Source organism: Nomascus leucogenys, chromosome X (genome assembly GCF_006542625.1).
Source record: "Nomascus leucogenys isolate Asia chromosome X, Asia_NLE_v1, whole genome shotgun sequence".
Taxonomy (NCBI): domain Eukaryota; kingdom Metazoa; phylum Chordata; class Mammalia; order Primates; family Hylobatidae; genus Nomascus; species Nomascus leucogenys.
The window spans coordinates 20,004,742-20,018,230 of record NC_044406.1 but is presented as its reverse complement, the minus strand read 5'-3'; the positions used below and the strand labels follow the sequence as shown (position 1 = coordinate 20,018,230).

The window sequence follows — 13,489 nt, the reverse complement described above, 5'->3', positions numbered from 1 at the left end:
AAACTATATCTTATAAGTTATGTTCCAATGGCTATATTTAATTCTCAAAGAACTAAAATGTACATAAAACTGACTACAGTTATATTACTAGATGACAACACAGTATTTGCAGATAGATCACATTGCCATGCAGCATTTAGATCATATAATGTCAGTAAACCATCATATCTAATAGAATATAGATTTCTGAAATACTAAGTGTACTAAAGAATAATGGAAATTAAACAAGGAATTCAGTTCTTTTATATATGAAAGAAATTTAATACTATTTATGGCTTGAAAACAAGAGACCTTAAATTATTGTTTTTGAATGCAGAACTAATTTAAAAACTGAATCAAGTTTTTGTGATTGGTATTAATGATCCCCATTTAGCGCTAGTCCTTTTCCATAATTTTTGTATTTCACAAGGCTGGATATCAGAATGCTTTTAGGAAGAATGCATTATGACATAAAGCTGTATTCTTCCACATCTGCAAGGAGTTTCAAATAATAATCAATAAGTGAAATAGAGATACAGCCTCAGGAAATCTAGAAAATAGACTTTAAGGGTAATTCATTCCCTTGTAAACTCTACTTCCTGAAAGAAACATTAATGATTTAATGAAATAAAAATTTCAGACACAGGATTATTAGGGGAAAAAGACATTCTCCCTCATCACCATTATCAAATAAAATCTTCCTCATTACTTACATTTAAGAAAGCATAAAAGTTATCTATAGCTTTCTCTTTTTTTTAAAAAAAAATGTATGAAATGCTTCAAAGTAACCTGAAATTTTCTGGGGCTTTTTAGCCAAAGAGCCTCACTTATTCTTTACTTATTAAAATAACCCTAACTATTATTTAGTATTACTTTCTTCTTCTTTCCTATTATGAGATAGTATAAAATATTTAATGCACAGCAAGTATTTGTATACAAATTAGTTAATATTATTATTAACCAACATGCATTCTCTATAATGGGAATGATTTTGCAGAATGTGTTCAGAATTCCTAACTATGAGAAAATATTCAAGGTGTTCCTTGAGAATTGACTTTGTAGTTTATATGCTGTTAGGTTTACCTTTAGCTAGAAGCTGCCTAGGACAACGTGATAGTTTTATACCTGGGAATATATGGTTCTGCAGGAGGAGGGGGAATGTAGAGATCCTGGAGGGCAGAACTGTCTCTTTTGGTGGGTGTACTGATGGTGCTGGAAGGCGTGGCAACGCTGCTTGTGGGACTTCTAGGTATAAGAGGCTGGTTAAAATGAAAAAGAAAATACATACGCACACAAACAACACACAAAACAACAACAACAACAATGACACATAGTTATCATTTTAAAATTATCTATTTCTGCAAAGTTTTTGAACTTGGCTGAAATCAAGAAACATGTTGTTTAGTACATGGATATTCCTTTCAATCTCCAAAAACAAACAGTATGGTAAAGGTTTCCACTTCACTCCCAACTCACCTTAATCTATGGTATAAACACCAAAATACTACTTATAAAGCAAAAATTGCATGCAGTGTTTCAAAATGGGAAGATTTATCTCACAGTTAGAAACTTATTTAAATTAAATTAACTTTGTCAGAATCCCACCTTTAAAAGGACAATAATGATGAGTAACTCAAAAGAATTAGCTCACTCACATCCTGACTGATGTATGAGAAAGCTATTTCAGATCTTCTCCCAAAAAAGACAAACCATATTTCTAGGTTAGTAAAATGTTACAGATGGTCAGAAAAGGTTACAAAAGTGGGAGTATGAAAGGCCAATACGAGAGTATTTGCTAGAAAAACATATTTTTTTTCTGTCAAAATAAGCATAGCTGTCTTCTCAAAGCCATTTTATGGTACATCATCAAAAGTATGGTAATTATGTAACACAATCATTTCACCATTCATAGGCACACACATTTATCCATCATTTAAAATAATCTTTAGTTGCATATATAGATCTCATTTTCAGGCCTGTATTTAAGTATTAAATAGGAGGTTGTTTTCTTAAAGTTAAGATAATATATATACTGAATTAAACAGTACATGAGGATGCATTAACTTAAGAGCACTCCCACTTCCAAGCTTCACAGCATTTGAAAATAATCTACCGGTTTGTGAAATTATCCTGAAGTGAAACTAAAATTCACAAATTTTATGTTTATCTTACAGATCTTAATGATTAGCTATGCATACAATTAACACATTAAAAATAAAAATTTTAATGCAATCACAAACACAAAAATAATGATCACAAATGAACTGTATCTTCACATGACAAGATGTTGCCATTTTAGCCAGTATGAAAACTCTCTTAGCATATTTATATAGACTCACAGTTCTATTGTTTTAATATGCATTGCTAGACACTCAAAAAGTGGCATATTACAACTATTTTGTATTGTGACAATACTTTTGTACAGATAAACAAAATTTGTTTAAAAAGCCAAGCATAAATACAATGGAAAGTACAATGTTAAGTCACTGGGGTAGGCTACATAATTTAGGACTCAGTTCATGGTTTTGACCTTCCCTGTTACACAGCTCACCTTAATAGCTTGAAATCATACATCCTACCAAAATGACAGTTAAATTCTAATGTAGTAAGGTAGAAATTAAAGAAAGAGAGAGAGAAAGGGAAAAGGAATGATAATGTAATTTGGGAGTTTACAATATTCCACCTTATATGATATTTTTAAAAAGGTCAGAAGTTTTACATGTTAATTGAAGAATTGTAAGCTATTATAAAATTACACAGTAAAGATTATGTTTTGCTATGCTAATTTTGGAATAGGGTCCAGTTCAACTATTCCTGTCTTTTAGAAACAAAACTTGAGGCAATGGGAAATCCTGAGATTATACAGGTAATCATAGCAGTCACCTGTACTGATGAATACCATAAATCCCAAGGAAATAAATAACTATTTTATTTCTAAGGATGCATTTCATGCCTCTACAACAAATCCTTGAATGGCAGATTCAACAATACATACATACAGTCACTGTGATGTGACTCTGTTTATAACTGTTTTCCTCTCTGTCAGGACATCTTGGTTTTAAATACAGATGATGCTAAACAATAAATCTGACCAAAAGTTCACCATAATAGAAATGTAGCAAAGAAAACATTCATGTAACAGGATATTATTTTCCAATTCTTTTAAACAGATACACTGTGAGAGAAAAACTAATATTCAGTATGCTTTTTAAACGCTCTAATAGCTTTCTTACTTTAAAATATCCTAACACTGTAAATGAACTTAAAATCAAGTTCTAAAAACATAAGCATTTAAACATAATCAAACTCAAATTTTTATTGTCTTTCCTCTCTCCTGGAGTCACTATTTCTATTTTGAGGACTTCTCTTCTTTACTTTTACCATCTACAGAACTAAAGATAATTTTTCTTGGTTAGTACCTACGCTTCTTCTCCCCAAACAAAAAGGAAGGAAGAAAATAGTAGTAGTCAATGGTTACAAGCATATTTTAAAACAGATACACCTGAAGTGTGAGGTAATGACCAAGGGAATATTTTCTTCTGCCTGGACTATTACCAGAATTGTCTACCTAGGGTACTTGTGTCTTTTCCCTTCCAAGAAATGTAATTATTAGCCCTCAATTTCCTTCAAACTGCTATTTCTCTAGGTTTCTATTTTTAGCAAACAGTTCCTATCAATGTCATCAGTTAATGTTATTAGTTAAATTAGCACATACACAGAGGGAAAAGACTCTTAAATATGCTTAAATACATAACAAGTTTGATTATGCCAAGCTGGTTCAATTAATTGAACTAGTTGGAAAAAATATTACTTCAGAGAAAAAAGAAATTAGTCAATCCTATTGCTTAACTCATCTGGCTTGTTATTTTATTGACTGGTAAGTCACAGAAAATATTTCAACTGGTTTATCATGGAAATACCATCTGGCTCATCAGTATGCCTTGTACCAAGTAAAGCTCATTGTAAATATTTGATATATTCAGCACATTTCTCTCTACTAACTGTGCTCTTTTTAACAAGCTAATCCAAGCTAAATAATAAACATTCTTTTTGAGACTCATATTAAAAAAACTAGACATTAAGCAACAGAAAAATAAAGTTTAGTAAAGTACAACCTTCATGGGAAAATAAAAATAACTACTTAACTCAAAGGGGTCTTTGTGATAATTTAAAATTATAATCTCTAAAAATTTTCTAACTTTGGACAAAAATTGAAAGAATAAAAAATCAAATGACTAAATGAATGAAAAAGGCATTAAAGAACATTAGAAAGACAAGTAAAATTTGACTAAATCAAGTACAGAATAAATGATGTAATTAGCTAAAATTATCAGTGAGAAATTCCTAGTTGTAACAAGTGGCATTAAAAATACACCTATCACCAACAGCCATTTAAGTTTGTGAAAATGCACAGAAAGTAACAAATTTAGCTTCCCTCAACTCAAAACACAGAATTCTTTCAGCATTGAGGTTTTAATAGGCATATTCCTTAGATTGAAAAAAAATCTAATGAGGAGGACATAATACAAAAAGATAGCTTCCCCTATCCTGGCAACATTTACTTATAATCATTTGTTTATAATACAGTGTAAGAAAAGTAGTTACTGTTGCACTACAAAGAAATTTCAATTTAAGAAAAAAGGTAGAATTAAAGGGTAACATTCTTTTATCATTTTGACCTTCTCCCGTATTGACAAAATATGAATGGGAAGAAAATTAGGAACTATCAACACTTATGGATAAAATGGATACAATACAAGGGGACTGCTTTAGGATTACATCTTGTTATTTAAAGTAAACATGAAGCTTCAGCATAACTTGATCTTCTGTGGTATGTAATCAAGTATGACATGGATCCACTTTTGATCCCATCCAAAGGGGTTTGTTTTCTGGAAGGACCTTGTCATACCATTTAGTTTTCATGTCAATGGTCCTTTTGAGATGAAGCTCTCCTTCCACATATTCAATGAGGCTCCAACAGGGAAGACACATTTGCATGTATGTTGTGACTCTTGTAAAACAAGTCTATTATAGATTTCTGGGGGCACCGGCATGCATCTCTTAAAATGTCCAAATCCCAAATAAAATGATCATATGTATCTCTTCAAACATACATTGATAACCTTAGGTCAATTAGTGATAACGTACTACTGTCAATTTGCTACTGTTAGAAATCTTCTAGGTAAAACTTGTATTTTTCATACTGTCAGTTTGAATGTATACTTTAAAATTGTGTCACAAAATAGGGTATGTAGGGTATGACACAAACTTTCCTCTGAATTATGAGTGATAACTTTAGCAATAATATCCTACTCATCCAGCTTAAACATCATTGGAAGATTGTGATTGTTGTAAAATAAAATTTTGTAAGCTAAAGCTTTAAATCCTCTGATGGTTGAGGTCTCACTTTAAAGCCTCTGATTGCTGAGGTCTTTTCTTTGTGTGCCCCAATTTTAACATCTCTAAGGTAACTGAGCACATATGGAAGGTATTGGTGTACCTGCGAAATCTCTATAGTCTTAAAGACCATGAGAAAAGAACTTCTATACTTAAGAAACTACATTTGATGTTGAGGTTTTCCCCAAAACATTTTACATTTTAACATCTCTGGGCAAGCATATCTTAATTTAGTTGTCCCTCTTTCTAGTACGTGACCCAACTTTGATAGAGCTTGAATGAAACCAGTGACATAAAGACAACTCCAGCATTAAAGATTAAAACAGTGCATTACACATTTATGTAGTTAGCGCTAAAATTCACTAATGCCAAGATCACACAGAACTTGCTTTGCCTTCCAGGGGGGAAATACCCACCGAAACACAAATAATTACATCAAGTATAAGACCTGGCCATTTATTTTATTCGCTCTTGGGAATAAACACAGACTCAAATGGATCACAATACCCCATCATTCTAGCACAGAACATTCACATAAGTCCTTACTCAGTTCAAACACATTTTTAATTCCCAACACTAGTACAAGAACATTGTTTTATATTGACTCTCTTAATAATCTAAGCAAATGCTTCAGAGAAAATGTATCCTGAATTTTAAGCGGCAAGAATTCACATATAATTTTGTAGTTTCTTGACCATGTAAAGAAGGTTAGATCTAATTTGGAAAATTATTGGGAATACTTTTTTCTGGCCAAGCTTTTCATAAGTAGTCAATTATTTGAAAAGAACTGAAGCAAGGGAAATACATATATTCAAAATTCTCCCACTCTCAGTTCTTTCACAGCTTTTTCTAGAATGCAAATTTATAAATACAAAAGGGTTGAGTATCCTTTTATAAGCATATAATTTTTCCTTTCCTGTCAGAATACAGAGAAAACAAGTGTTTTTTTCCGACCACAGATTTGATCAGAAAACCATATCTACCTAGGTTTAAAAATACAGATATATATGCCTAAAACATGTATTACTTATACAGCATATAACTAATAAAGACTTAAGAGTCACACTATAAAATGGCTTTTTCCATCAAATCATGAAATATTGCACATTGTACTAACACTAGTGTCTTTAATTCTGCATTGTCCAGTCTTATGGGCATAATTAAACTGCAACATTAAAACTGGACTTCCATTTTCTCAAATTACAGTAAACATCATTTTGGGGATGTTAACTAAAGAAAGAATGGACAATTTTTACATTATAGGTGATTATCTGTAGCCACTATTAAAATCTTGAAAGCATGTGGCTCAAAAATACAAATGTGACTTAGATCCTTTGACTGATTTGCTTAAACACTGGTGGGCTAAAATTTGACAATTACTTGCATGTATTTACTCATTTGAGTATGTAAAACATACAATTGCTTCTGGCTCCCAGTCAGCCCAATTACATTTTTAGTTAAAAATTAATTTTCTTCTCTAGTGCCATGCCTAATACTAGTTCTTGCTCTCCTTAAAACAAAACTCTCAGAAACAGATAAATTTTTTGTCACTAATGTTTTTTTTTCAGTCACAACGACCTGCAACTTGAATATTAAATTTTATTGTTACTTATGTATTTTGATTTTTCCAGAATGACTTTAACCATTCATATCTCCATGTATTTGAAATCAAATGCAATCAACATTCTCCAGTTGTTACACATCAACTGGAGTTACACAACAACTGGTTGTTACACCAGTTGATAGACAAAATCAACTACTATGACTCTTTTCTTTCTATTTTCTGCTCAAAGTTATTTAAATATGCTGTAAAAATGGCATCAAAGTAATGCTAAACAATAAAATTTAAATGGAAAAACACAAAATCACAAAATCATACAAGTAACTATGGCATCAATATGAGAGATTTATAAATGAGAATACAATTTAGGAACATAATTATAATGTTACAGCTTGATGTTATTTTATATAAAAATGTCTTGAACAATATATGTCATTATGTTGAGAATTCCAGCACTGATTTTAGTGATCATTTCTGAGATGCATCCTCACCAAAAAAAAAAAAAAAAAAAAAGCTGGGGTTTTAAATGTTTTAAAAGTCATCGATTCCCAGTGATGATTCCAAGGAACATTCCTGGCAGTGTCCAGATAATTCTTCCATACATCTCTCATAAGAAGAAAAGGACACCACCCATCTATGCTCTTGGCCTACACATATTAATTTAAAACCACAAACATCTAAAAATATACCTTATCCACAGTTCTCTCAGTTTTTTTTTTCATTGAATTAGAAGAAATTGATGAAAAGCAATCACCATGCCTACCAAAATGCAGGAAATTAGTAGAGTGCCACTAAAAAGATGTTTTGAAAAGCAGCTCTCAGAAAGCAAGGAATCCCTGGTTTGTTTTCTTAGAATAAGAGATTCTATCTCAGATGAGACATCTCTGCTTTTTACAAATGGGTGAAAATGACAACAGAATTAAAGCTTCCAGATATTATTAAATTTGCTTGTAGTATTTGACTAAGGGATGGTTAAGTCCTTATGTTCTATCATAAAATATTTGAGAAATCAGGAATTCATCAAAAGAGCTGCCAGTTTAATGAAATGTACTAATGAAATTGCTCTGTGAGTATGAAGTTGAATTGTATGCTTTTGTTTATTTGGCTATAATTTCATCAATGAATTTCAAAAGAAAATCCAAATCAAAATTCATCATTGTAGTTAATCAATATTGGAAATCGCTATGCTTTTAGTATTTTTAGAAATAAAACTACTACTTTATTTAAAACGTGATATTCTTTGACAATCTTCTACCTTAGGATAGATAAGCTTGTTTGTATAGATAAAAATGATTCCTTATAAGTTTAAAAAATCATTATTCCTTATGTTAGGATAAACTTGTTTATTAAAAAGATACATGTATTAGTGCCTACCTCCACACTACTACAAACTTTCCTATATTTTAATCTATAAATGTTATCAGGTAAATTAAGCCTGGGATAGTATTTTTGAAAAGGTTAAATAGACATATTGAGTTAAATAAATGCCACAGATTATTTCCTTTTGTATCCTCTATTTTAAATAATTCTTGGTAGACTACTGGTACACCCTATGAAAAAAGAAATAACCTCATTTCCATTTTTTCAAGTTTGAATGCTGAAGATTTATATTTGGATGAGTTGATGGGCATTTTGGCTCCAGTGTATTTCTGTACCTACCAGAAGGAAGAATACAATAAAAATGGCACTCCTGTCTACGTAGAGGATTGTTACTACATTTAGCAGTTATGTCTCACATCTGAGGTAGTTCCTTAGGTACTAGGAAGAAAAGGTGACCTCAGATAAAGTCATGATGTTATGAAAAACTGCCTTCAAGATCTTTTCATCTCACTATTTCTTTAACTTTTCCTGCTCTGGAGGCAGTGTACCTTCACCCTCCAGATTCTGGTACCTTGAGATTTTGTCCATCTTTTGTACCAAAATCTATAATCTATAAAAAGTTTGAGTAGTTTTCATTATGCTTTCAGGTGTCTTTGCATTTTAGCATAAGCCAGAACTTTAAGGTCAATGAAGAATTCTGTAATGGTTCAATTTCAGGTCTTCTTCAAGGAGATTCAGTAGTGGTGCGGTATGTTAGAGGACTTATCCATTGTCCTCACTCCTAAGACCTTGTTTTAGCCACTAGAAAATATTTAATTAACACCAATACTCTTTCCTCTGCTCTGTAAAAAGGCAATAACTGAAGTAATTTTCAAAAATGTTAGAAGCAGTCTCCCCTCCCCCAACCAGTAGTATTATTTATCTACTGATGGTTGACTTTGGCCAATAGATTTTAGTTGAACCAGATTCAGCTGAAATGACAAATTTACAAAAATGTCTATATATAGCACTTATATAATGCTGATTTCCTCCTTTTCAGATTTCAGCATTTTGAAAAAGTAAATTTACAAATACATGCAGCATAGCTGAATAAGCAATGACAAATAAAAATAATTAGTGATCTGATGAGGCACATTTCTCAGAATTTGGAATGGATCTAGAAATAGTGCCTGAAGAGTAAGGCACTTACAGGGTAAGGAATGACATGAGGTAATTTTTAAAATTAAAGTCCTTTTTCTCTAGGTTTGAATACATACACCAAATGTATATGTAACAAAAAAGTTGGTCTTTCAATTATTTTAGCATTTTATATAAAAATGATTCTTAACTGGGTACTGCCATTACCTTAACTCTCCACTTCAGTTTGTGAATGTGGAAAAGAATATAACAGGGGAATAGATTATAAACGCATGTGCTAGAGATATTCCCTCAAACCGAGTGCATGGATCAACAAGAAACTAGGGTATTTTTGGTGCTTAATGTGAAATATGAGGGACTAAAGAAGAGGTATTAAATTTCACCTCACATATACAGAGAAGAAAACCTAATGGCTGAAAGTACAGGCCTCTTTTTCAGGGTTCCCACACCCTTACACTTTGAAGAAGGATCTTTGGGGAAGACATGGCAATAGGAAACTCCGGGGGAACAAAGCAAATTATAATGCAGTGAAAAAAAAAATGATGTAATGGGAAAGTCTGATCTACGCATCTATGACTTAGATAATGAGGCAAACATTGACCTCTGAACTGTAATGATCATCAAGTATCTTTTAAAATAAACATATATGCAAGTCAAATGGATTTGGACATAATAATACAGTTTTACATATATCAACTTGAAAAATAGATTCACATTAAAATTTTGAAGGCCGTAATGTTGACACATATATGTGTTTTTATATTAAGTATAATGCCAACGGCCAATAAGTAGTAAAGTTTTAAACAATGAGAAATCATTATAATCTATAAAGCCATTCATGTATAACGGAGAATTTTGATTCTTAGGAAAAAAATCTATAAATAATAAAAGGTACTAATATAGAGCTTAATAACAATTTACACAGCAGTGACAACAATGCATTTCATATACTGCTTTCCTTTTTAATATGAATAATGGGCCATGTTCCAGTTCAATGGGCCTAATTTTTTTTTAAATTAACTTCTAAGAAAAGGTAATAGTCTCTTATTTTTAAAATGTACGTTTCGTGAAGGACAAAAATTACTTAAGTTTAAAGATTATATCCTGACTGACATAGAAGAAAATTCATTACATCCTTGCCTTTCATCAATCAGAATCATATTTTTATAACTTTCAAGATAACTCTTAATAAATATATTATCAATGTTAAGAGTAACGTTTCATGCTGAAGAGTGATGTTTCATGCTGAAGAAAAATGCAAAAATTCTAGTGCAACAATTTCCCTATTTTTGCCACCTTACAGGGTAGAAAGAGAAAAATGATCAGTCAGGAGGAATGTACAAGGTACATTTTTTTTTAAGAGATGGAGTCTCTGTTGCCTAGGCTGGAGTGCAGTAGCATGATCATAGCTCACTACAGCCTCATACTCCTGGGCTTACATGATCCTCCTGCCTCAGCCTCCCACGTAGCTGGGACTACAGACGCATACCACCATGCCCGGCTAAGTTTTTAATTTTTTGTACAGATGGGGTTTTGCTATGTTGCCCAGGCTGGTCTTGAACTCCTGGCCTCAAGTGATCCACCCGCCTCAGCCTCCTAAAGTGCTGGGATTACAGGTGTGAGCCACTGTGCCTAGTTTGTACTAGGTGCATTTTAATTACTAATAGAAAATTTCATTTTCCTACTGTTTATAAATTACTATTTTATGTGCTGATTTAAAAGAATTCTATAAACTATCATTTAGCTTCTTCTAAAAGAATATGTGGGTATAACATAAAATAGAAGATCATATCATAAAAACGAACCATCTTATTTTCATTCTATCCATATTTTGGCATGAAATAAATTGTGACCTTTTGGAATTATGCTTTAAATGTTTACAAATTAAGGCAGAGCTGCTTTTCATTTGGGTTTTAGATACTCAAGGATTTCATCATAATTAAGCCTATTAGAATAGCTGTGAAGAGATCATTTCACAAACAACTTTTCAAAAGCATACAAGATTAATCCATATGCTGCTGAGATGAGGCACAATAAAGAAGCATTACTGAGATAATCTATGGCTAAAATGATGGTGTATGACTTATGATTAAGCTTCATTACCTGCAGAGCAAGGGGCTTCCATCTCATATTTTTCAGTAAAGCTGGTGCTGAGGTAAGCATGCTCTGAGGTCGCTTTTTCAAAGTTAAGATAACACCACTCGGGTCCTCTCGTAGTGCATTCACCAAATTTTTCAACTGCCACCCCACCTGGTAACCAGCAAAATCATTACAATAAAATTGAGGTACAGTATTCAAAGATTTAATGTTCTCCCCCTTTAATAAGATTAGTAAAAAAAAAAAAAGTCACATAATTGGTGTACCATCCTATCAATTTTCAGGAGATACATACTCAATAAATTTTATCTTTGAATTGATTAACCATGTTATTGCATTAGTCCATATCATTACCAGACAACATAATGGACATTTACCATGTCAAATCAAAGGCTAAAATGGTATCCTACCAATGGAGTAATTCAGAATGTAATGAAATTATGTCACCATTAATGCTGCTCAGCTGCTAGGTCTAGATCCAAGCTCTGTTCACAAGTACAGTTAAAAAATCTATATGCCTGAAAACAAGGATTTGGCAATGTCCTGAGCTTACAAACTACACCACATGCTTTCTCATCACCATCTTTTAGAGATAAGTGGTACCAGTGTCTCTAAATTAGACTGATATTTTACTACCAATAGCTGGTACTGACACACCAAGGCAACATTCTTATGCATGGACAATAGCAGCAATACAATAAACTTTTTACCATGCTATAAAGATAGAACAAAAATAACAAGGTAATACTACTCCAATGAAGCAGCTATTGGAAATGTGTTCCAAACAACCCTATAAACTTAAAATATAACGTGCTAAATTTAATGAAGCCATTCTATTTGAATATCACCTAAAACATATTGTGTAATTAAATCAAAGTACTTGATAAATGTCTTGAAATCGGGCTCAACTGCATCCCCTGTTAAAATTACTTCACTCTTCATCCTTTAAAAATTCTGAACATAGAATAATTTTTGTTACTTTGCTTTCAAAACGGACTAGTGATGCAGTATCAGGTAACTGAAATCCTAGAAACTATGCTTTAAAGAAACACATTAAAATGTCTATTATTCCAAGTTTTTTTTTAAAAAAAACATTTCACATTTAAAAGAGAGAAGAACCTTTTATCCCAAACCCTAACGGATTATACTTTTCCGGATGTGTTATATAAACACACTAGGTCAAAATTTATCCTGGATCGCATGCAGGATTTAGCAAATGGTCTGAACAGTGATACAGTTTCTTCCTAGGCATCCAAGTTAAAGATGATTGGTGCCCTTTGTCTAATAGTAATCATGTTCTTGCCTGGAAGATATTTGTCAAGCTGGAGGGAATGAGCACTTCCACCAAAAGCAGCATAGACCCCTAGACTATGAAGAAGAGGTAATCTGGAATGCAGCTATTATAGAATGGAGACTTTGGTATATTTAATAAGCATTCATCTAAGTTGCAATCTCAACTATAGCTGAATTGAGTGTTGGTGAAGTTAGAACAAACAAGAAGTGAGATGTTATAACACTTAAAATCTCAGGGAGTCTCAGATATGAATCAAAATGATCATTATACTTGGATAACCTGAATGAGACTGCCAGTTTTTTTTTTTTAAATCACATTAATGTGGATCAACTACAGTAATGGAACTGGTCAAATGCCTCCCCTTATATGTAAGTGGGGACTATTATGTGCCCAAAGGTATATTACATTGATTCTGATTCCTCTGATAGCTGTGTAGTATCTCTACAGCCAAGAGTTAAAGCAAAGGGAGTTCAAATCCAAGGGTTCATTTTGCTTGCCGAAAAAAATACGAATGCACACTTTGAATTACAAGTTTGGAGGGAGAAAACATACTACTTATACAAAGAGTTTAGGAACAACTTATTAATGATAACTACATTTTGTTACTTAATTATTCACTCAAATAATTGCTAACTATACTAAAGTGGTCAATGTGATGGCCATAATCTTTTTTCCAGCATATCTGTTCTCAATGATTTACACGT

General features: G+C 32.2%; 1 protein-coding gene across 5 annotated transcripts in view; it reads right to left on the bottom strand.

Annotated features, from left to right (window-relative positions):
* The window catches only part of CNKSR2 (connector enhancer of kinase suppressor of Ras 2), a 277,648-nt gene that overhangs the window by 128,765 nt on the left and 135,394 nt on the right, over nucleotides 1–13,489 (bottom strand). For 3 of the 5 annotated variants that reach the window (XM_030807380.1, XM_030807381.1, XM_030807377.1), the window contains exon 9: nucleotides 1,105–1,238. In XM_030807380.1, the coding sequence (XP_030663240.1) occupies nucleotides 1,105–1,238 (134 nt within the window). Of the gene's footprint in view, nucleotides 1–1,104; nucleotides 1,239–11,497; nucleotides 11,645–13,489 lie in introns of all 5 variants that reach the window. The other 2 variants (XM_030807378.1, XM_030807379.1) reach the window with 1 other exon arrangement.